Below are 24,023 nucleotides of genomic sequence, written 5' to 3'. Positions count from 1 at the left end.
GGAGAAAGTAATTTATGTAAAATTCAACTAAACTCAACTTTAGTGTTCATTGCCAAGAGGAAAATAAACACTCAAACACATTGTTTGCACAAAAACTTTTGACAAGTGCATACAAAAACTTTTGTATGAAAATTCTCATCCACCCAAGAAAGTTGAACCTATATATCATTTAATCTTTTTTCTGCATATTATTGTATAAGAGTAAAATCAAATTTAAATCCACTAATTTCTCTGCATATTGCAGAAAACATACAATGCATCTTTACTTTCTTTTCAACTTGGAGCTTTATAAGAAATGGAACATAAATAACATCTTACAAATGCATCAAGCACAACCTCTTTAGATGCTATAAGAGGCCAAAAGGCTCAGGCAGGTTCTCAAATCCATTATCGAATAATAACGAGCCTTGATCAATTTTATCATCAGCACTATGTAGCCAGTTTGTATTCTTTAAATCTTCTTTAAGCAACAGTGCATCGTAACGAGAACTCTCGTAGATGTCAATTTCACTCAGTTTTGCTGCGTATTGTCTTTCATCTATCTCTCTTCCTTTTATCATATTTCTATTGATACCGTTTACCACATCAAAATGATTTCCATTGTTTTTGTTTAGGAGGTTTCTGTTCACTTCGATAGATGTTGGTGGAGCACTTGAACCACGATAAGATTGGCTCTTGGGAGTGGAGTTTCGAATACTTTGCGGAAAGAGTGTGGTGCTTGATAGTGCACGATTTCCTGAGCCGTTCCTTATATCCTGTTAAGAATAAAAAGTACATGGTAAGTTAAGTTTGGGAGAAAGAACAAACTTGCTTTAAGCAACCAAATAAATACTTTTTGTAGTACATAACAAGAAATATGATAAGCCTAATAACTAAGTTACTTATTCTATCTCTGATATTTGATCCTACAAAAGTTTACTCCTCATTTACCCTTAATTTATTTAGTAAAAATAAAATACATTTAATACATGCTTTTGGTTTTTGTAAAGGTACAGAGGGAAAAACACGCTTAATTGTATCCTGGTTTCCTAAAACAACCTAAGTCGTAAGATTAGGGACGGAGGGAGCATATATCAAGTATTATGGCCAAAATATAGCATAAATGACAAGGATTGTTATATCATCTGGAGAATGATTTTCATTTAAAGAAATTTTGTGCTATAAATCCTTCAACCTAATGTCTCTACTATGATCATGCATAAAATTTGAACCTGCTAAAAGTTGAGAATCGAGAGTCTAGTCAATAAACGTTCATTGTTAATCAAGCAAGACTGGAAAAGTAGAGTATACAAACCATGTGCTTGATAGCCATATCCAAGGATTTCTTTGAGATAGTCCTCCCAAATCCAGAGTTGTCAGGTGCAGTGGTTGAGGCCTTAACCGATCTTCTTGAAACTACCTCAGGAGCATGTGACACTTTCCTCGGCTCAAGAACATCAGCATGATGGCCATTGGCAAAGCCACGACTTTTACTGACAGGTTCTGTTGATCTTCCCCTACTGACAATAGGAGATGAATGTCGCCTTGGCATATTAACTGACGCTTGAGGTTCAGAATTATTTCCCTTCAAAGTGCCTGCACCAGGACGGGACCTGCCTGCAGATAGTGGCCTATCAGGTAATGTTGTTCTAAGGTTTGGTGGTGTATCAAGGGGGAAATCAGGTGGAACAACTGGCTGTGGCGGGGCTCGGACTCGTGGACTTGGTGAGCTTGCCCGTGATGATGGTGCCGAACTACGTCCGCTCAATGAAGGACGTCCGGCTGAAATTGAAGAACTTATTGTAGACGAAGGAGATAAAGAGGGTATTGAACTCCTACGAGTTGGAGTAGAAGGACGGGACAATGACCGAGTTGATGGTGCAGATGGGGAATGTAAGTTTGCAGGAACCTGAGGCCTAGAACTAGGAGTGGATGGCCTTGAGCTTTGTGACGTTGGTCTAGGTTTTTCCACAGCAGAGCTGGTGGAAACTGAACGTATTCTAGAGGGTGTCGAGGACCTTGATGCAGTTTGACGGGAAGTAGGAGTGGAAGGCCTTGCCGAAGATGTCGAGCGGGTAACAGGAGAAGATGGCCTAATGTAAGATGAAACTGAGGCTGAGCTTGTGTTAAGGATATTTGCGGAGTTGGATCTGTTTGAAGAATAGTTGTTGTTATATTGTGAGTGTGAAGTGGAGACCGAAGGGCGAGTCACTGAACTGCTTCTTGCTGGTCTACTAGAATGATTGTTGCTCTCAGATTGTGATACTGAAAGCTGAAACAAACAAGATTAAGAAGTTAAACTTAACAGCACCTAGAAAATCATTTTCAATAGGTCAATATATTATAAATTAGTTCTCCAAGTAATCACTAAGCTCAAAGTTACTAATTGGTGAATATCCATAAGCATGTTGATTAGGGAAACCAACTTAGAAAACAGAACATACACATTGCCTTTTCCCTCATCGAAACAAATATGTAAGCATGGATACATACCGGTAACATATACGGATTTTTTTTGTAGAAAGGTTGGATATAAAGTATAAACTATAAGAGGACCACACATACCCTTGAGGCCTTAGTAGTAGAAGTTGATCTACTCAAACTTCTTCTTGGAGGCGCCAAGGTTGATTGTGATTCACTTTCTGATGATGGAAAAACCGGGGTCCCCGGGGGAGTGAGAAGCCTAATAACATAAAACATTGATTATATTACAAACTATGCTACCAGTAGTTTTTATTTATTTATTTATTTCATTTTTGTGTGTGCACGCCCACAATAATTTATAAGTCGAACTATTTATAGTTGCATTTCATCATTTCAAATTTAAAATAGTAAGCCAACAACTAAAATATTATAACCTAAATGTAATTGAATTGGTTAATTGGTTATTTATGAGTTCCAACATAAATAGTTACCTGCAATTAATTCCAGATCTGGAATTGGTTAATTCCAGAATATTTTCTAAGGGAAACTGCTAATAATCCACATAAAAACATTAAAATCTATTTCTTTCCCTCTTTCTTATTTTGGCCAAATTCAATCTCTACTAATAATAGATCATAATGAATTTGAATGTAAATTGTAACATACATACCAATCATAATCATGCTTTCCTCCTTCTACAGATGACAACATATCCTCAATCCCATTTCTAGCCGGTTTCGCTGCTCCAACCGAGAGTCTCCCCAATTTCACAGAAACTGAATCCACAAATAGCAATCACTTAATATCATAAAACAAATAGAAACAAAACAAAAATTGCATAAACCAAAAGCTAAAGCCTAATTAGCAAACATCCTTAACAAGACAAAATAGCTTAAATTAATTGACATCATCCCAAAAAACACAACTTTCACAATCAAGTAATCCCTTTATGAATAGCAATTATCCACAATCCACAATCTATAATCTATAATACTATATAATAAAAATAAAGCTACTTTTTTCATTTGACATAACCAAACATAACATCCTTTTCATTAAACTAAAATGAAATAAAAACCCGAATTCAAATCATGGCTGAAACAATTTTTTGTCGGACTTTACTTACTTATTACTTCGCAGCTGAATTCTGAATTACCAGACAGAAACAAAAACATGAAACAAAAACAAAAGTAAACAAAAACAAAACAACAAAAAAAACATGTTTTTGGAGAAATTAAGAATGAGATATCAAAAGGGGTGATGAAGTACCATCAGAAGAGTCATCTGAAGAAGGTAAAGAGAGAGAACGACGATTGTTAGAGAAGAGATCAAGAGAGTTATCATCATGGTTGGAAACACCATTAGAATGATTGAAAGTGTTACTTCTTCTGTTATGGTTAATGGATCCATAAAGAGACTCTCTTCCATATCTTCCATTCATCATGGTAAGTGATGACACTGTCACTACAACAGCAAGAACAAGATCTAAGAGAGTTGAAAAAGTGGTGCAATGCAATGGTGTTATTTGTATATATTAGATCTACACAACATGGTTACTTTGTTTGCTTGGTTGGTTATATGTTTCTTCTAATCATGTTTGATTATTTATGTTTTGTTTTTTGCTTGTTGAGGTGGGAGTGTCAGAAACAATTAAATATGATGAAAGGGGGGTGTGTGTGAGAATTGAGAGATTGAGATAGATTTATGGATACTCACATGGCATTTTTTTCTATATTGGCCCACTTTTTTTTGCTTACTTACTTACTCATATACACACATCATCATTCATCATATAGATCAAGGTGAGATCTTTCTTTGTTTTTTACACTTTGCTGCTCATGTGTGTGTCCCATTGGCACATGGCTTGTGATGGGATGATGGGATGAAACCTTCCTTTCTTTTTCTTCTCCTATTTTTTTTTATCAACAATTTAATTTTAATGATAAAAAAGTTTAATAATTTTTAGGTTTTATTGTCATTTTTACTCACTCATATAATTTGTTTTTCTATCTTCAAATCACTCGGTTTACCGTCTCAAACTCTCGAATTTAATAATAGTAAAGTGACATATTTTAAATGACGTGACATATAATTTAATGATGTAGGATCATTCTGAAGTTGAAATTGAAATTTTAAGAGAATTTTCTTGTTATATTGGTATTGATGATTTCACGGAAATGGATTCAGAGCAGTCAGCCATGGTGCAATTAGGCTACAGTCAGCTGCTCTAAATCGTTTGATGAAAATTGGACGGCTCAGATCTCAGTGCAGTTTTAGTTTTATAAGATATAAATATTTTAACTTTAACTCTGAACCGTCTGATTACAAATCAGACGACTATGATCTACTGACTGCATGCAGTCACAATCATTGACTGCACCCAATCCATATCCTGATTTCACATTATCAAGTTGCATAGCATGTCATACCTTTTTTTTTTCTTTTTCAAAAAGACCCTAATCTTTTTGCTACTTGTCTCTTATGCTTATGTTAGTGTCTTTCTTAATTTTCAATTTACACTTCACTATCACTGTGGTGTTTATTTCTGCTTTGCACCGGTCATTGCTTGAGAGGAGAATCTTGTTATGCAAATGCATATTGACAATTCCATGTTACCGCAAAACCAACATTGCACATGATGGCTACTACAAATTTTTTTGCAAGGGTTTTAATACTATTGTATTGTTAAATTAAAGAATAGTGCTAGCAACACACTCTTTAATAAATACACTCTCTTTTATTGGTTGAAATTCACATGGGTCCCATAAAAAAATGTGGACCCATATAAATTTTAACCAATAGAAGAAAGTGTGTTAGAGTGTGTTTGTCAAAGAGTGTGTTGCTAGCACTCCTCTAAATTAAATGATAAAATATACAAAGTTCATTTTAAAAATTATTACTAGTATTTTCGAAGCAAAAGACACTTATTAGTATGATTTTGCTAATAAATTAATGATCAAGTCCTTATTTTTATCATTTGATCAATAAATTTTATGTTAGATAAAATAAAATGTCTTGAAGCATTTGGTAGTGAAAATAATGTAACCAAAAATAAATAAATAAATAAATAAATAAATAAATAAATAAAATGTGAAGTGACATATTAATCTAATAGTAAAATTTATTGATCTAATAGTTAAAATAAATTTATAAATAGTAAAAAATTTGTCTCGCCTGTGTATCGTAAACCTAATCTATATTTTTTCTTGTCAAGTAGTCTAATGGCTAGAAATTTCACACTTAAGATGAATAAGTAAAATGACCGGAATTCAAACTTTAACACCTACATATATAGTAAAACTAATTGAGGTAAGTTTACCGGACACTAAATCTATATTTTCTATTATGGCAAGACAATGATAATTTTGGCTTTAGTTGGTAGTATAGTTATAATAATTAGGAGACGATGGAGTAAGTGGGTGAGATAAAGGTACATATAGAATGAAATGAAAATTAACCTGCTCCTTTTCTTTCTCGCAAATATATGAATATTAAGGTGCATTTTAAGAGACGTTGCAACTAACTTTGGCTCTAAGTCCATCAACCTAATATTCTCGATCTTTCGACCTTTTTTTTTCTTTTTGTTATGAGGTCAAAGAAAGAATATAGTAACTTATTTTCTTGCCACATTATTCTTATGTGTGCTACATGATAAGACATGGCAAAATAGATTAACAAGAATTTGTGCAAGTGGTATCGGTCTTTTTAAGTAAGTAGTGAGAAGTTTAATCTTACATAGATAAAAAATATGGTTGAAAATTAGAAGAGAAATATTAGTTTTTTCCTTTTTTTTTTTTTTTTTTTTTTTGCCTTTCACATGAGTGAATTTTAAGTCACAAATGAGTTGTTGTGGATTTCTATTATGCATATGTTGGATCATTAATCCAACATTGGCCTTATATGTAAATAATTATACATTGTGGATTGTCACTCAAGTTAAACCCAATTAAAAGTGATTTACCTCAAACTTGATGGTGTAATTTTATGAAGAGAGAAAGAGGTTTTTGGTGACCATGAAACAACTCATGGAGATATAATTTTTGGAATTTTTTTTTCTCGACCCCTACCCTTACAAATAAATCAATATTCCCATTTTATCCCTTTTGAAAAATTTAAAAATAAGTTTTGAACGCTTACCGTGGCTAATATGAACATTTTTTGGAACACTTATTTTAATGTTTTCCGGTAACAATTGTATACCGGAACAGTTGGGAAAAAGAGTTCTGGTGTGAGATTTAGCCATGGTTAAATCGTGGCAAAAACTAGACACTAGATTCTGCAAGAACAAGTAGTAAAACCATAGCTAAATCGTGGCTAAAGCACAAAAAATATGGATTTCAAGTGCAGACTGAAGAGAAGCCTCAAAAAAATTCATTTTTCTTCTCACTTCCAGTTTCCGGCTGCTTCGCCACCGTGCCGGATACCTAAATTCCCCCAAAAAATTCCCAAATTAAACCCAAAAAATCCAAAATCCTTTTTTAAACACTTTTTATCAGTTTTAAACACAAATCAAACCCCAAAACAAATAAATCAAAGTAAAGAGATTAAAACCCCAAAAATTAAATTTTGTTATTCTAATACCTCTTTTGTGTTTCTAATTCTTCCTTTTCTGGATCTGTTTATGAGATTTGTTTGTTTGTTTTTTTTTTTTTTTTTCTGGTATGGGCTGAAGGGGGGAGAAAAATTGAAAGAACAACACAACATCAGTTGTACCCTGCACATGGCGACACCGTCAGTTCCGCCATCGGTGGGGATCTGCAGCGCGTCAGTTTTTATCCCAAAAGAAAGGTATTACGACAATATTTTTTAAAATAGGGGTATTGTTGTAAAAAACAATTTTTTTTAGGGGCAATTGAAAAAAAAAATCCTAGATTTAAGAAACTTTGTGAAACTGTGCGATATTCAACAGCAGTAAATCCAAATCCCACCGTATATTCCATTTATTGAACTCTCCATTTATCCAATTACTTTCATTGATATGCAACACGTGCAGTGAAAATTTTGAAAGGTCCAGATTAAAAGTTTTAAATTCATCTTCTTTATGCTAGTTCCATCGTCTTCATCCCATCATCTTCACCTGTCGCCGCCGGCGCCGCCCTCTCCCTCTCTGTGGCAACGACGCTCTTCCATATATACACAACGACGCTCAATCTCACTAAAATCTCACTCTCTTATTGCAAGAACAAAGAGGATCAAGAACAATAGCAGCAAAATTAGACTGATTCGTGATGACAGCGGCGGGACGGTGAGGTTCGATCATGACATCAACGACGGTGAACTGGCGGTGAGGAGATGCATAGAAAATATATTAGTAATCTTCTTTCTCTAATGGAACAGATCGAAAATATATTATTGTTTTTCACATTCATCTTAATTTGATTTTGATTTCTGCAAGATTTTCCCAACTTTTTGAGGAACTTTTACGAATCTTTGCAGAATTAAAGAATTGTGATTCTCAGTGGATTCATCTAACACTCCATTTTATCCCACTTCCCACACTCATCCATGGTTTCTTCTTTGATTTCTCGTGCTTCACGGAAGTTTCTCAAACCTACTCTCCTTTCTTCTAGCTTCTCCTCTTCTATTTTCAATCCCTTGATTCCCTCTCATCCAAATCCCAGTCAAAATATTTCAATCACTTCATTTAAGCCAACCCACATTGGGATTTATGATCATCACTTTTGTAAAAATGTTGGGTCACTCTCAAATTTTCAACTTGTTGTGCATATTTCTACATCACCTTTGAGATTAGGTCAGGATAAGGAAAACAAGAATCAGAGTAGTATTAGTAGTTGTAACGTCAGTAGTGGAGGGGGTGTCTCTTGGATTGATTTGTACTTGCATACGTCGGTTCAGCCTTATGCTCGCCTTGCTCGCCTCGATAAACCGATTGGAACGTGGCTGCTGCTATGGCCTTGTGTGTGGTAAGAGTTTTTGTTTAATTATATTATATGATTAAAATGCTCTCACTTCTCACTATGATAAGAACATAGAGAGATTACTAGCTTTATTGATATGGAATTGATTAGTGATTTCACTGATTTGAAATATGTTAGGTAGGTAGTACTTGTTGTTAATCTCAGATAGCGGCGCGTAGCCCTAAAAAATGCTATAGCAGTAAGAAGGAATGCAATATAGCTGTAAGAATGAATGCTATAGCGGTAGTGAAAACCAGCCTTATAGCATAGCAGAGAGGTGGTCTAACGCTAGGCTATACCGCTATAGCGCCGCTATTATATGGTTACACTTTTGAAATTGGTAACGAGAAGTTAAAAACAATAACTAGTGGAGTAACCTGCCCTGGGACTCGGAGGGGGTCGACCTTTACTTGGTCCCCAGGCGAGCGGACATTAGTGTTAAGTTGTCGGCATGGGGACACTCTGTGGGTAGGGTAGCCAGTGATGGTTCTGATTTAAAAAAAAAAAAAGAAGCTACCTAGTGACAAAAATAGGTCCGTTTATTCTGTCAGCATAGTGCTCTATTCTAAGTTTGTTTTCTTTTTCCATGAGATATAGGTCAATAACCTTGGCTGCACACCCGGGGCATCTTCCTGATTTGAAAATGTTGGCTCTGTTTGGATGTGGGGCTTTGCTTTTGAGAGGTGCTGGGTGTACTATTAATGATCTTATTGATCGGGATATTGATACAAAGGTAAATGTCATTGCTTTTTCTTTTTCTTCTTGCTTATTGTGTTTCAAATACTGTTAAATTATCAATTTACGAGTGTGAAACTTACCTATTTTTTCAACATTCATAGAGCCTAATAGAAATTAGTTTTTTCATACACCCTGTGATTTTGTTTTTGCAAGAATTAGTACCATTTAAGCATGGTTAATAGCTACTCAATATGATGAAAGCCAGGTATTAGTCTAGCTAAACATTTCCCACCCATCAGAATAGCATTGGAGACCTTGGTTGCTGTCTTTTTTGTGTTTATTCCTATGATGTCACATTGTGAGTTTGTTTTAATAGAAACATAATGGGATTCATATCACAAAACAGAGTAATTGAATAAGGAAAAAGGAATTGCAATTGTATTAATCAAATGGTGAACAATTACAATAGACTCAATGACGTAAAAGACTGATAACGAGTAACCAAAACTGATAGCAAGAAGCTACCAATTCCCTAAGCCAGAAGGCCTCCGCAATTCGTATCTGTGAATGCACAACTAACAAAAAATACTCGCTAAAACTCTCTCTTTCTCCACCCATATATATAACAAACTCCTCATGCATTCTATGCATATCTTAAGCCACGCCACCCTTCATATTCCTTTCCCACGTCTTCTCTCATAGACTCTCCACACTTTGGGCTTAGGTCCATATTCAAGGCCCAATTGAGAATCCTCATTCACATTCCTATCAAAACACTTCATGTTTGTTGAGCAGATGATTGCCTGTTTTTCCCATTTTTTATGTGATCTTACATTTCAAGTTCTGACTATTTTTTATATAATCTCATATTGCAGGTAGAACGTACAAAATTGAGACCTGTGGCAAGTGGTATTTTGACACCATTTCAAGGACTTTCTTTTCTTGGATTTCAACTGCTTTTGGGTCTTGGTATTCTTCTACAACTGAATAATTATAGGTTAGTGTTAATTTTGTCTTCCCAGATCTCTGGTAACGTCTACATGCGTTACGTTGGGGATTTAGACTGTGAAATTTACAATATCTCAATCAATTATTAAACATGGCACGTATGATCTGTGTTCTATGTCCTTCACTGTGGTGGTGTGGCCCTGATTGCCAAAGCTGAAAGCTCCAAATCCTTTTTATTTTCTTATGATTAAATATTGTATAGATTGTTTGAAACAAATTAGCCAAATTTCTTTCTTAGAATAGACTATTAAAATATTAAAAATTGGATGAAATTAAGTTAAAATTATAAGAGCAGAATGAGGAATGTTAATCTCCATTAAACTTGTGCCACATAGAGTACAGGATAAAGGTACTTCTTTGTTACATGCATAGTCTCACACAACTGCCTCTTCTGCATGTTAGGCTCGGCCATTGTCAAAACTGATTCAATTGTTTGATAAGAAAGAACTTTGTGTGGGAAACAAGGAGAATATAACATTGCTATATATACCTTGCAAAACACTGTTTTGCAAGTGTCATCATCCATATATACTTGTCTATATGTGTTATCATTATTTCACATGCAAGCATAATTAAATCAAAGTAAAATACGAAATGTGATTTCTGCTCATGCATTCATTAATACTATTTGGTTTGTCTTTTTGGCAGCCGTGTTTTGGGCGCCTCATCCTTGTTGCTTGTCTTCTCATATCCATTAATGAAGAGGTTTACATTTTGGGTAATGATTTTTCTCATTTCTAATTTCTTCTGGCAAATTTTATTTTTCTTCTTATGTCTTAATTATTCCTTTGATATATGATCTCATTTATATGGTACTCTCCTGCTATATTGGTTAGCCTCAAGCATTTCTTGGCCTGACCTTTAATTGGGGGGCTCTGTTGGGATGGGCAGCAGTTAAAGGAAATCTGGATCCATCTATTGTGCTGCCACTTTATGCCTCTGGAGTTTGTTGGACTCTTGTGTATGATACTATCTACGCACATCAGGTAAAAACAGTATAGTTTCTTGGAAGACATTATTCCTATGATTTACTTCTCTGTCCTACCTTTTAATTGCTTCATGATTTTTATTAATTTTTTTGAAAGGTTAATTGCTTCATGATCTGCACTGATTATGTGAAATAAGAATAGGTCTATGTTTATGAGTGTTTTTGCTTTTGTTCCGTCACTTTTCCTGCCATTGGCCATATTATGCTCTCCTTTAGATATGGGGTGTGTAAAAGTCATGGTGTAATTTTAATTTCAACCATGTTCAGATAATATCATTGTCTCTTAACAGTTTAGGTGTTATACAAAAAAGAAGACAAGACTGCTTAGTTTCCAGTATACTCTACAAAATTCTTTTGGTTAAAACAACTTAATCAAAATCTTATGCATTCAGGATAAAGAAGATGACTTGAAAGTGGGAGTTAAATCAACAGCTTTACGCTTCGGTGATTCAACTAAGGAGTGGCTTACTGGGTTTGGGATCGCAAGCCTTAGTAGTCTTGCTCTCAGTGGATTTAATGCTGAACTAGGTATTTATTTATTTATGAACGTTATTCTGCTCTCTTTTTCACGAGGTTAAATAATTGTTTTCTGTGTCCTGATTTATATGATTGGAGCAGGGTGGCCATATTATGCATTTCTGGGAGTTGCATCTGGACATTTAGGCTGGCAAATATGGACAGTTGACCTTTCTTCTCGTTCTGATTGCAATAGGAAGTAAGTTTGTGAAGATATTTGCATAAATTTATGATTTAATTATCCTAAAGTCCATCTTTTGAAAGGGTCTCAATTCTCAAATCTTTATTTTATTGGCTCGAACATTTATTGCAGCTTCAATATATTCTTTTTAATGGTAAATACCAGAGACACAAGATGGCATAATTACTGTTTTATATCGTCAAACCTCAACATATAAAACCCCCTCCATAGTTCAGTGATTGATCAATTTTTCTGTTAATTACTTTTCAAGTGTTCTATTGATGGATTGCACTGTGTTGCAAATATTTCTGATGTATTTAAATTAGCTATGATATAATATAGCGTTCAGTTCTCTCCATTTTAACTATGATATAATATAGCGTCCAGTTCTCTCCATTTTAACTATGACATGGTCATTTCTTTTCAAACTATGACCTGACCTTCTTTCTTTTCCCCTCCTTCAGATTTGTATCAAATAAGTGGTATGGAGCTATCATATTTGGTGGAATCCTAGCTGGAAGACTATCATTATAGGGTAAAGTTTGCCTTATAGCTATATATAGTAATAACAATTTTTAATCTGACCATCCTATGACGTGTCTGATAACACCTTTGTATTCTTCCTTACGTTTATCTTGTATAGAACATGCTTCTGGAGACAATTTTTATACTCGTTAAATGTTGAAACATATTTTTTCCCTTGTGGATGAACTGTTGAAACATGGTCCTTGACATAATATTTTTGCACCAAGGAATGGAATAGTTTTATCAAATCTAGTTTCATTGAAATAATTGAGAAATGGTTGGATTGGAAGAATCACGAACTGATGATTACATGAGATGCTGGTAACTCTTCTTTTGGAGTAAATTTATGTAGGTCCATCTCACCGAATAACTTGAGCCCACTTTGTGTTTAGTGACCTCCCCTGCGTCATGTTTATAAGCATAAAGTATTGATAAATTTTTGGTCCCAAATATAAGCAATTTATGACTAACTTTTATTGCTATTGCTATGGCTATTACTCCCTCTTGACAAAATATAAGCAAGATTCATCTTTTTATGTTCATTGCATGATACCCTTTATTTAATTCAAGTTTTATTTTCGAATACTTCAGCATTAAATAGATCATTAAGGTATTTTTGAGAATGCACTTAATTTTTTATTAGATCAAGAATATTAGTTATACTTAACTAAATTTCATAATACGTCTGAGGTTTGTTACTTTTGCTTATAATTGAGACTGAAGGGAAGTACATGATTGTACTCAATAATGAAGGGTCCCTTGGAAATGGTGTGCTATACTGTATGTTTGTATTTCCTTAATTATATTGGACTTGAAAGTAACCGAACAATGACAATTTGTTATTCGGTTCAACGAGTTAAGTGGCTTGATTAACTAGTTATTCAGTATAATTTCTTCTGATACCAACATCTGAATGTGGTCCTGTTAATATGCAGATGGCACTGTCAGCTCACTGCTCACATAAATGAGTTAAAAGAAGTAAAGGATTTTTTTTATAGCACATGAAACCTGGACATTGTAGCTCCATAATCTTTGAGGTTGTGTCAAAGAAATTGATGCTCAAGAAACTTTCGCAGTTTGAATTATGGGAACAAGCGTGAGATGCCAAGGTGCAATTTGAAGTTCCAAGTTCAAGTAGAGTGATTGGTGTTAGTCCCACTCACGTATATATTGATGAGTGATGGTGTTAGTCCCTCATGTTTGGATGAGTGAAAGGGTATCATATTTGTTATATGATGACTTTCATCGATGATTATAGGAAGTAGATGGATGGTATTTATAATGAAAGAAAAATTAGAAACATTGAAAAACTTGAAGCACATTTCAAGAACAATTTTGAATACTGAAGTCATAATAAAGATTTTTTCTTCCTTGCATTGATAATAGAAAATAGTTCACACCTCAAGAATTCTGCTACTACTGTGTAGAGTGTTACGTATTTAGAAAATTTAACATGTCTATGCATTTTATTTTCCTAGGATCAAACATTCCCCAACATTACCAAACAGATTTGTGAAGCATGAAGCATGCTGATAATGTGACAATGAGATTTGGCAGAATGGACAAATATAATTATTGATCTCATCATTTGGCTTCTGCAACTCAAACTAGGATTTATATTACCGCATAAGAAGTTATTATGTAAACTTAAAAACATGGTGAGCCATTTCTGAGTATTTTGTCGCATATGTTACATTTATCCTTTCCAAGCAATTTAGGAAGCAAGTTTGACAAGTACATTGTGAGAATGTCAAGAGAACAGAACGCAGGTGTTACGTCCCTTTAACAAGGTCTCCACATCTTGGAATGTGGTGTTTGATGAAGCTTCCTCTTGATGGCCAATCAACAAGTGTCACTGTGTAAGACAACTTAGGAAGAGTGGTAACATTCAAGTTGAACTGTGAAACTAAAGACCAAAGATGAGGAGAAACATTTGACCAGCTCATTTACACGTGATCACCTAAAAGGTAGAAATAGAGGGTGCTGTAAAAGCATCTAACTAAGAAGAACAATATCTATGAGACAGAATATCTCTTACTCCTACCATTTTTTCCCTCTGTTCCCCGAGACTTCCTACTCGATTTCTGGCGCTTTACTCCACCTTGACCGCTAAAATTTGCAATTCTTCCTATCCCCTTAGAAAGTGAGGTAAAAAAAGTTTTTCCATTTCCTGCCTTATCAATCATGCCTTGTTTCATGAACAATTGTTCCTTCTCCAACTCACTCAGCCTCACCCTCAATCTTGAAATCTCCAGTTTCAGTTCTCGATTCTCTCTCCGCAGAGATGCATAGTTATCCCTAGGGGACATGGCTGCACTTGGAACACCGCTACTTATTCTCTGTGATAGCAACACGTCTCCTGAACTTCCTGACATGGCATTTTTCAAGCGCAGCTGCTCAAAATACAAAACTTGTACCACCATCTGCAGTGGAAGCCTGTCATTCTGGGCAGCATGGTTGCATGCTTCTTGAGACAGCTTTTGACAGTCTATAAACTTGCAAAGTTTCTTGCATTCTTGTTCTGTTAATGCTGTATGGGCCTGAACAGAGGGAAAAAGGAGATGCATTGTTAACATGAAGTAGGAAAAGTTAATAACAAACATAATCGACTGATTAGTTTTGCATATGCAGTGACTAAATATTGGAATTAGAAAACAATCTTCTCTATAAGACTATAACCAAAAGCAAATTTACCTTCAAATAAATGTCGACGGCTCTATAAAGGCCATCATCGATGACACGAGCATAATCAGGAAGTATCTCAATCAAAGCAATGAATTTCTGTAGACTTAAGCAAGGATCAGGTGCAATTTCTGCTAAAAAAGCATCAATATGCTGCCCTACTTTTAGCAGGGAACCATGTCCATTAGAACCAATTCCGTCGGATTCATATCCGTAGTCTTCCGTCTCTTCCTCTTCAATTCGCTGCAAGAAATTCACCAGTAACCTATGAACTGTATCCACATCAAACAAGGAGTCTCCACTCTGAAGAGATGGTATAAGAAGATCATCTAGTGAAACCATTTCCAACCTTAATGATATCCTTCTTTCAAGCTCAAGCCTACATGGAATTGTGGCACCCAACATTATAGCCATCTTTAACATGCCAAACAAGAAAGTCAAGGGAATGATGGAAGAGCTGCTTTTGTCTGTTGGCATGAGACTAACAATAGTTTCGACGATTGTCCTCTGATCTTTTTCTATAGTGGTTGGACTTGAATTTGTCCTTGATTGATTCCAGATTTGACACTTCCCAATACCCTTCAGTGATGTTTGAGCATAATGCATCAGTGAAGCAATAATGTTATCTGATCTAATCCCCATTCTTCCCATGGTACATATAACTCTCTGGTAGAAATCGAAACGCAGTACTGAGAGATCTTCAATCCACCATGCCACACACTCATCCTTTAGTTCCTTAGATTCACCATCACAGTCTAATTTAGATAAACCAGAAACTAATTGCTCTTTGCAAGCATTCATTGCAATAGCTTCGACGCACCCTTTCGAGATTTCTATTTCCTCCACTATATTTAGAGGTAACACCTCACAGGTAGATAGAACTTCTACTGACCTCTGAAGATTTTCAAAGACAATCTCATTCAGATAAATATCTGTTCTTGAGATGAGGTTTTGCTCCCGATACTCTTCTGTCATTTCTAGGTAAGCGGCTGCACAACGCAGTCGGGCAACATTAAACGTTGTAATCTCGAAATTCATCCCGTAGCAGAACTTCATGGCAAGTTCAAATGTCTGGTGTCCTCCTGGAAAATTGAGGAGCTCCAAATTTGAAACATTTGAACCCTTGTTAGCTTCAGCAACCATCTTTCGGATCTTCCCACTTAGGGTAACCAAGGGAAACTATATGAACCACAACATCAAACCAGCTTTTAGTTGAAATCCAAAGCCATAATAACTAAGTTTACCATATAAAACTTACAATTCAATATGACTAATACAAAAAGCTTAGGAATGTTGAAATATTTACCTTATGCAGCAGAAATGACTCCCCATCAACCACAATTGTAATGTCACCAGCAACATCAGCAAAAATCCTGCCATGAAGAAGAAAAATCTGATTTCACAATAGACACAAAAGCCCTTCATGAAAACCACATAGTACATTCAAAAATCTCCTGTATCCTCTTAGTCCTTCTACCCAAACAAAAACACCTTAATTCCTTACACAAAGAAAGATGTGAAAGAATTTAACAGCATTCACAAAGTAAAACCTCAAGAACAAGAATTTTGATAATCTATATATACCTCAGAAGCTCCAAATATCTCAGAGTAAAACATGTGTTGGATAGATATTAAGCATTCACTTCAAGATTTATATGCATAGCTAACCAAGTTATCAAATGTAGTTACATGTTTAATTAACTGTCAAATGAATTAAACACAAATACACTCACACAAGACACATAATATAGTAAAAAAGAAATAATGAGCAAAGAGGAAAATAAGGGTAATTGAGCCTTATTGCAGAAGTACCTGGTAGTGTAAGAGTTACAAAATTTAGGAGTAGTAGAAGAGTGCTTAGAAGAAGAGATGGAGTTTTCAGAAACCATTTTTTTCCTTTCTTTCTATTAGAGAATACTAGTAGTATTAGAGAAAAGGAAGCTCTTCCTCCTTGTGCTTGAGGTGTGTCTGCATGTGGATGTTTAATGTTTCAGTAACAGAAACACAAACTGTTACCTATAGCTATGGATGATTATACTATCATCCAATAATGTGTACGGTTATTGCAGGTTCAAGAATATTTTGAAGTAAACACCCCAAAAGACCCTCAACATAGCAATCAATTATTCACAAATGCCATAGATAGTACACACATAGACACACATCAATGCAACTTTTTCTTTTCATTTTTCATAGCATAACATGGCATGTAAGTGTAGTCTTCTTTTGCTTTTTGGCTGCTTTTGTTTCTGGCCTTTATTATAACATTTATAAATAAATATAATATGCTTCATATTCAAACGTGATTATATTATATAACTAAGTGGCACTGTTGGCCTTTTTTGGACGTTACAAAAGACTGATTAGTGCAAATTTTGAATTGAATAGTAAGATTTGGAAATAGGAGTGTGCATGTATGAATGATTAGCCTTTGTTGGGTTTGGATTTTTTTTTTTACTTTCACCACCAGTTTAATTTGATTCGAGGGTTAGTTCTGACATAAAGTAGTTTCAGCTTCCTCTCTATCTCAGTTGCGGGGATCGAACCGTGATCCTCACTACCAAGTTTAGCATCAATCACCACTGAACCAACTAACGATTGATATTGAGTTTGGATTTTGAAATGATCAAAATCAAATGTTGGAATTATGGCTTCAATAATGCCCATTACTCAAACAGTTACATTACACAATAGCATGATTTGCTAATTCAAATCAAAATTTACAGTTGTACCAAAATTTTAATTTAAGAAGTTTATATGGGAGTTACTAATCCAAGGTTCAAACATGAGTCTCTCTTTTACCATGTGTGATTTGAAAGAGAAATAGTAATATCCAAGATTACTTAGATGGAAAGGCGTTGGTCTCTTCTAGTTTAGTCGGTTGCAATTAATTTTGGTCACACAAAGTTCAAGAGATTAATTTCAACAATTGTCCGTAGAAAATATCTAATTTATGCACACAAAAAATAAAAAGGAATTGGTTAAAAGTAGAAATGTGAAAATTGAATAAAATTGAGAGAAAATAATGGAGAGATCGATTCTCCATGCAGAAGACAGGTTAGCAGTGGTGTTGATTTGGTGAATGGAAGGGTCAATGTTATATTGTTGGAGTTGGAGCCAAAAGAGGATGGTTCAAAAGAAAAAGTGGTCTAAGGACATTTTTATCTGACATGGAGTATTGGTGGTGTTGAGTTTACACGGAACTCAATAAAGATGTAATTATTAGAGACGACAGCGCCACTCATATGGAGTGTTCCATTTTCGAAGTCCGACCTAACGTCTCTATCAACTGAGTTAAGTATTTTAGATCTTCTCTACCAAAAAAAAAAAAAAATATTTTAGATCTTAGCACACAAATTTTATTAGAACACACTCCGTCTCCTACCGTATTTAATGGAATGTTTGAGGTTCGAATCTCAACTCTTACATATAAGATATAGATTTACGGCGGTCAAAAAGTGATCACCAATGAATCACAACCATCATAATTATTATACACACAGTTTAACCAATGTGTATTTTACGCTTAAACATTAAAAAATGCTCATCAAGAAAAAAGAACTCAAAACAACTATTCACGCACTTTATATTTAATTTTTCTCATTTTAAAAAATTGCACCATCTTATGTGACACCCTTTAAGTGAGTTTTTGTTTTTTTGTTTGACAATCAGCAAGTTGTTACTTGTTATATGTTATTTGTGAAACAATTTATATAAATAAATAAACTTTTATGTATTATCATAAGTTTTTTAAGGTAGTTTATGATAAGAGATACAATTTTTGTTGGTGAAAATTTATGAAATACTAACCTAAAAGTTTATTTATTTGCGTAAACTATTTTTATAAACTAAAAAATAAGTCAAATTCAAACGGGCCCAGTCGTCTCTTGCAAAAATAAAACGCTCAACAAAGATTTCAGGCTAGCAACAAGATGATTTGAGGCTTCTAATTTTCTTCCACTACAAGCCAAGTTTACAATCAAAATCAAAATCAAAATATAACAGTAAAAATGTTACATTGCAATTTTCCACATAATGTATACATTTTTATATCCAAATGGTTCAAGTGACATCAAACAAAGCCATTGATTTTGTACAAACAAAAGGTTCAATTTAGTTACAACATACTATCAGTAAGAGCAGGTAACCTTCTGAAGAAATTAACTGGTGCAGGTGGTAACTTACCCCTTAACTTAGGGTGCCTCATTAAGTAAAATCCAACTAAAAGAAAAACCAACTGAGAAGGTACCACATACAAAACTAATGCAGCCACCAAAGAAAACAACATGAATATAGTTGTTGCACGAGGGTCCCTCCAGTTTAGTAGTGCATGTAGCCTCTCACCTTGTGTTGCTATGTCTCCGACAACACTTTGAACCCTCCCCGCCAAACTCCTCAATCGATCGTACCTCCAACGAACTATATCCTGGCTTTTTTTGGTTGGAAATGGATCAAACTCTTCGTCGAACTCATCTGGATTTGTCTGGTCAGCACAAGAAAGTCTAGTGTCCATGTGAGGAGGGTATCTCGGGCGAAACCTCCACTTCCACATACCTATTATGAACATGTAGAGGAACATGGTTGGTAGAATGAGTCGTGGGAAACAAACAAGCATCATGTAAAGAATGTGGACTAATACTGTTGTGATAGAATTCTGCCATGTTGAAATTTCCATTAACCAACTTCCAACTGATATTAGTCCCGAAAAAACTGACTTCAGACGGGTTATATTTGCCTTGCTTTTTCTCATGCTCCATAGATGAGAGTCTGAATCAGACATGTACTCAACCACTTCTTTTCTAAGAGGTGGTTCTGTCCTACCAAGTCTAGCTGCAACAATAATCATAGCTTGGTATTTCAACTTTTCTTGTTCGAATATGTTGAGCGGTTTTGTATAGTGCATCTTCGGCAAATGCGGTTTGAAATACAAATTAATCATGTTGGTCATTGAGGTACATGAGAAACGGATGGCTAAATGAACCTCGCCCATCTTCTTGAGACCGGAATTTTGCAGCGACAATAATGGATAATTGTGTGTGTAAATGCGACCGGTTTCCAACGTTGAGAGCCTTATCCGAACCTTACCGATCTTTGAATCTTTGCTGTCATTTGAATCATTAAGCTGTCCATTGTCAAACACACCAAGGGTGAGAACTGTGGATGGATCGTAAACTTCCCAAGTGTACTGCTCGTTGAATTTCGGGTTTAGATTACCAACGACCGTTCGAGTTCGCACCCATTTGTGACCATATTTTGCCACACAGTATACATCAGAGATCCCTCTTCCATCTCTACTTTTGGTTGGTTGTACATCAGCATTCAAAATGCCAAGTTCCAATACACCAATTGGCTTCTTCCAAAGTTGTCTTGAAGTAGGCCTAAGATCACTACTGTAATAAGTTGATTCATCTAGCACATGGTATCCACCATCAAGATAGACACTAACATGAATTCGACTCGCAAACTTGTCTTTATCCTTTTCTTTCTTTTTCTTTTCTCCATCTTCCATTGCTGATGACATGGACCTTAAAAGTGGATACCACCGGGTACGGATAGTTCGATCGTCAGCGCGCTTGTCAACTGTGTTCAAAGGAATAATAACATTGCCAATAGTCTCATTCTTGTCTTCAACTGTAATGATCAAAGGTTCTTCAAAAGGTTCAGCAGCAACAAACAGCGTACCTTGATCCCACCGCGGGTTATTGACCCTTGATTGAACTGGTTTTGTCTTGAAAATCTGGTTACCATGTTGCAACTTAACATAAGCATCCGGAGCTCTAGACTTGTCGTCTGGTGAAACCAAGTCTTGCGCCTCAATCACTTTCACGCGTAGGTACCATAATCTCGGCGAAGTGTACACTTTGGACCGAATCTGAGTATAGTTAGCTGGAAAGCTTCCAGTAGGGGACATTGAATCAGAATGCCAAGCATCTGAAAAAGCCTCGTCAGCTTGTGTGCCTTTCCAGACAGCAAGCATTATCTCTCCAGTATTCATCATTTCGCCTCTTTTGTTCACAATTCTGTACCACTGAGGAGCCAAAGGGCTATTAGGTGGAACGCGCCTGGGAACATCGTTCAGCTCAAACCTCACAGTTCCAACAAGATCATCAAGTATTGTGTCCTTGTCTTTGACAACAACTTCAAGAGTAGTTGCTTGTTGATTGTCCTTGGCAAATGCAAATACCTCGTTCCATTCAGGGCTTTGGTTTTTCTCAAAGATTGTGGTAGTTCCTTTGAAGTTTCCAAGCCTTACCACCACATAGGGATCAAGGCTACCGGTCAAATCCATCCTTGGAAGGTCACGAGCTTTCACAACTCGTACGAAAAGGTACTCCATTGGTTCTACAAGGTCATAAGTGCTGCTAGGCGGTTTATTGCTCCCGCGAAGAATTCTTCCACCAACAACTTTTCCACCTCCAAGAGAAGGACTTGTCTCTTTTACTCCGTAGTCCATTGCAGACGCTGCTGCGCCTCCTGCAAACGCTTTAACAACTTTTGGAGCAGACTGTCCAGATTTCATCTCATGCATCCCAAATGTTACATTTGATTTCTTTTCCTTTCCATCATTTGATTTAGGAAGGTTGTGAAATGTGTGCACTGACTCATTTTTCTTTTTAAACACATTGTTGAGGATTTGATTTGTAAATGACGCCGGTATTTGATCTTGTGCAAGACTTTCGTCTGTACTATTGATTACATTGTTGACAAAGGGTTCTTGCATAGCAGGTAGAGGGTTTGAGGCTCTTAAAGAAGGGTCATCTATAATGAATACCTTCAAACCAAGTTCACCTTTCGTGCGCGAAAAAATGCCTTTCTTTTCAAGAGGATAGTGTAATACAACAGCGTCAGAATACGGAACAAATGAGGTTCCGGTAAGCCTAACCTTACCAAGAGGGATTTTGGAGGCATTGCTTTTGTTGTTATAGTGGTAAATACAAGCATCAAGATTGAGGTTTGGTAACTTGCTTGGATCAGTAATGTTGAAGTAAAAAATCTCATTCCAAATTGGACTAAGATCTTTATCTTTAGTTGTTGTACGAAATTTCTGATCATCAAATTCAAGTTCTACAAAAGTAGTAGATGATCCTTGTCCATCTTTGGCCACAAGGTCATGAGCACCAATAACTTCAATACCTAGCTTGAGACTGTTCATCGAAAAGTACCTTCAAATAAAATAAAAAAGAAATAAATAACCTTCAAGATTAATAAATATTGTATCAAATATAAATTTCATTAACCTTGTAATAATAATATACTATAAGACGGGAAAATTAACAGCCTAGTTGTTACAATTGGTTTATGTTTTCCCATTAATAAAGTCAAATGTATTCTAGCTACTTTGTGACACATAACAAGAAGATAAAGTTGTAACATATATATAGTTGATCAACAGAAAAAGATAGAATTCATAACATAATACAATAGTTATGATATAAGTAAGACTTAAATGCAGTTTTGGTCCCCAAAGTTTCACAATTGCTTGATTTTGGCCCTCCAGGTTTCAATTGCTCGATTTTAATCCTCTTAAGTTTCACAATTGCTCGATTTTAGCCCTCCAAGTTTCAATTGCTCCATTTTGGCCCTCCGAGTTTACGCGTGTGGATTTCCTGCTGTCAATATTGACGCAGTTTTCACGCGGTAATCATTTATGACCGTTCGATCTGACATGTATGGCTGTGATTGTTTTCACTGATTTTATTACTTTATCAATTTAAACCGTTTGATCAACAGTCAACGGCTGAGATCGAAAACCGCGTGAAAACTGCGTGCTTTTCAACTGTAGCCAATCTCAATCCCAAGTTTACCCCCTTTTGCATTTGCTAGCCCCCGTTGAATATTTTGATTAAAAATTGGTTATGTGACATTTTAAAATTAAATATGTATTTAAAAATAAATAAATAAATTACAAATTGTTTTTTAAAAACTAAACTATAATTTTTTTTTTTATTATATGTAGTTTATAAAATAATTTTTTCATATAAAAAAGTAAAAAAAAAAATTATGAACTATTTTTTAAAAACTTTGTAAACTTTTTTTTAAATAAAATATAATTATTAAACATTTTATTAAAAAAAATAAATTTTAATACTTTTTATAAAAGCAAATATTTGTATTTTTTTATAATTAAAACATTTTTTAACATTTTTTTTAAAAAAAGTCAACGGGGGCTAGCAAATGCAAAATGGCGTAAACTTGGGGGGCCAAAACCGAGCAATTGAAACCTGGAGGGTTAAAATCGAGCAATTGTGAAACTTAGGGGGTTAAAATCAAGCAATTGAAATGTGGGGGGCCAAAATCAAGCAATTGTGAAACTTGGGGGGCCAAAACTGCATTTAAGTCTATAAAAGTCTATAAGTAAACATGATATTTGCTTAATATAACATATATGTTCATTGTTTGACTTATTACATGAAGGCATGTAAAAGTAATAATCCGAAATCTTTTGAGATGCATAATTTACACAGTTTATTTCATCCAAAATGAATCTTCTATATAAAAAATAAAATAACATATTTTGTGAATTTTTATTACTTCAAGCACAAGTAATACCTCAAGCACAAGCAAGAAACAAGATTTGAGAACATAAAATTGGACCAAAAAGCAACCAATCCTAAAACTCTCTCTTAGTAACCAAAAGGCAAGACAAGAATATAAAATAAAAAGAAAAAAAAAACCTTTTTTACACACTAAAAAGTGAAATACATATTTGGGAACAAGGAATAAAAAAAAATAATCCTTGTGCTCTGCCCTTGATACAGGGGAATATTGTGATTTGTGAGAATGATGTTCAGATAATAAAAAGCATAGAAAAAAATATCAAAAGTATAATAAGGATTACCAAGGAAATTAGTAATTTGTGTGGGTTTGTGTTGAAAACTTCTTAAATTCTCTTCCAAAGACTCAAACTTAATTTGAAGACAATATAGACAATACAACAAGAACTCAAAAGCCAAACATACTTTAGCTTAATATTAGAAATAAAAGTCAACTAAAAATCATGAAAATAGTACACATAACCACACAAAAAAAAAAGTGATGAATAAGTTGAAAATGATGAAGAAGATGATAGTAATAAGGAAGATGTAAGGTACCTGTGTGTTTTGAAGGGTGTTTTGAGCTAGAG

General features: G+C 34.9%; 4 protein-coding genes across 6 annotated transcripts; 1 reads left to right on the top strand and 3 right to left on the bottom strand.

The window, feature by feature from the left end:
- On the bottom strand, positions 1–4,190 carry LOC123891186 (flocculation protein FLO11-like). The gene is made up of 5 exons (XM_045941030.1): positions 3,673–4,190; positions 3,074–3,179; positions 2,545–2,662; positions 1,295–2,251; positions 1–755 (listed from the first exon to the last, which is right to left on the bottom strand). The coding sequence occupies exons 1-5, from the start codon at positions 3,845–3,847 to the stop codon at positions 348–350; spliced, it is 1,764 nt and encodes a 587-aa protein (XP_045796986.1). The 5' UTR covers positions 3,848–4,190; the 3' UTR covers positions 1–347.
- A 2,736-nt stretch (positions 4,191–6,926) lies between these two features.
- On the top strand, positions 6,927–13,571 carry LOC123889405 (4-hydroxybenzoate polyprenyltransferase, mitochondrial-like). 2 transcript variants are annotated; one of them, XM_045938731.1, is made up of 10 exons: positions 7,385–7,687; positions 7,840–8,327; positions 8,919–9,054; positions 9,875–9,996; positions 10,656–10,725; positions 10,844–10,993; positions 11,388–11,523; positions 11,614–11,710; positions 12,157–12,227; positions 13,153–13,571. In XM_045938731.1, the coding sequence occupies exons 2-9, from the start codon at positions 7,909–7,911 to the stop codon at positions 12,224–12,226; spliced, it is 1,200 nt and encodes a 399-aa protein (XP_045794687.1). In that variant the 5' UTR covers positions 7,385–7,687; positions 7,840–7,908; the 3' UTR covers position 12,227; positions 13,153–13,571. The 2 variants fall into 2 exon arrangements, with proteins under 2 accessions (XP_045794686.1, XP_045794687.1); XM_045938730.1 differs by having other exon boundaries at positions 6,927–8,327.
- Positions 13,572–13,804: 233 nt separating this feature from the next.
- Positions 13,805–17,154, bottom strand: LOC123889404 (BTB/POZ domain-containing protein At3g08570-like). 2 transcript variants are annotated; one of them, XM_045938728.1, is made up of 4 exons: positions 16,712–17,154; positions 16,206–16,272; positions 14,912–16,078; positions 13,805–14,757 (listed from the first exon to the last, which is right to left on the bottom strand). In XM_045938728.1, exons 1-4 carry the CDS (start codon positions 16,786–16,788, stop codon positions 14,233–14,235), a joined length of 1,836 nt encoding a protein of 611 aa, XP_045794684.1. In that variant the 5' UTR covers positions 16,789–17,154; the 3' UTR covers positions 13,805–14,232. The 2 variants fall into 2 exon arrangements, with proteins under 2 accessions (XP_045794684.1, XP_045794685.1); XM_045938729.1 differs by having other exon boundaries at positions 14,912–16,058.
- A 1,744-nt stretch (positions 17,155–18,898) lies between these two features.
- On the bottom strand, positions 18,899–22,052 carry LOC123889749 (FT-interacting protein 3-like). Its single transcript, XM_045939235.1, has one exon. It carries the CDS (start codon positions 22,050–22,052, stop codon positions 19,017–19,019), a length of 3,036 nt encoding a protein of 1,011 aa, XP_045795191.1. The 3' UTR covers positions 18,899–19,016.
- Between the last annotated feature and the right edge of the window lie 1,971 nt (positions 22,053–24,023).

The sequence above is a fragment of the Trifolium pratense genome, linkage group LG6 (assembly GCF_020283565.1).
Source record: "Trifolium pratense cultivar HEN17-A07 linkage group LG6, ARS_RC_1.1, whole genome shotgun sequence".
In the NCBI taxonomy this organism is placed as follows: domain Eukaryota; kingdom Viridiplantae; phylum Streptophyta; class Magnoliopsida; order Fabales; family Fabaceae; genus Trifolium; species Trifolium pratense.
This window is presented reverse-complemented; position numbering and strand designations above follow the sequence as displayed.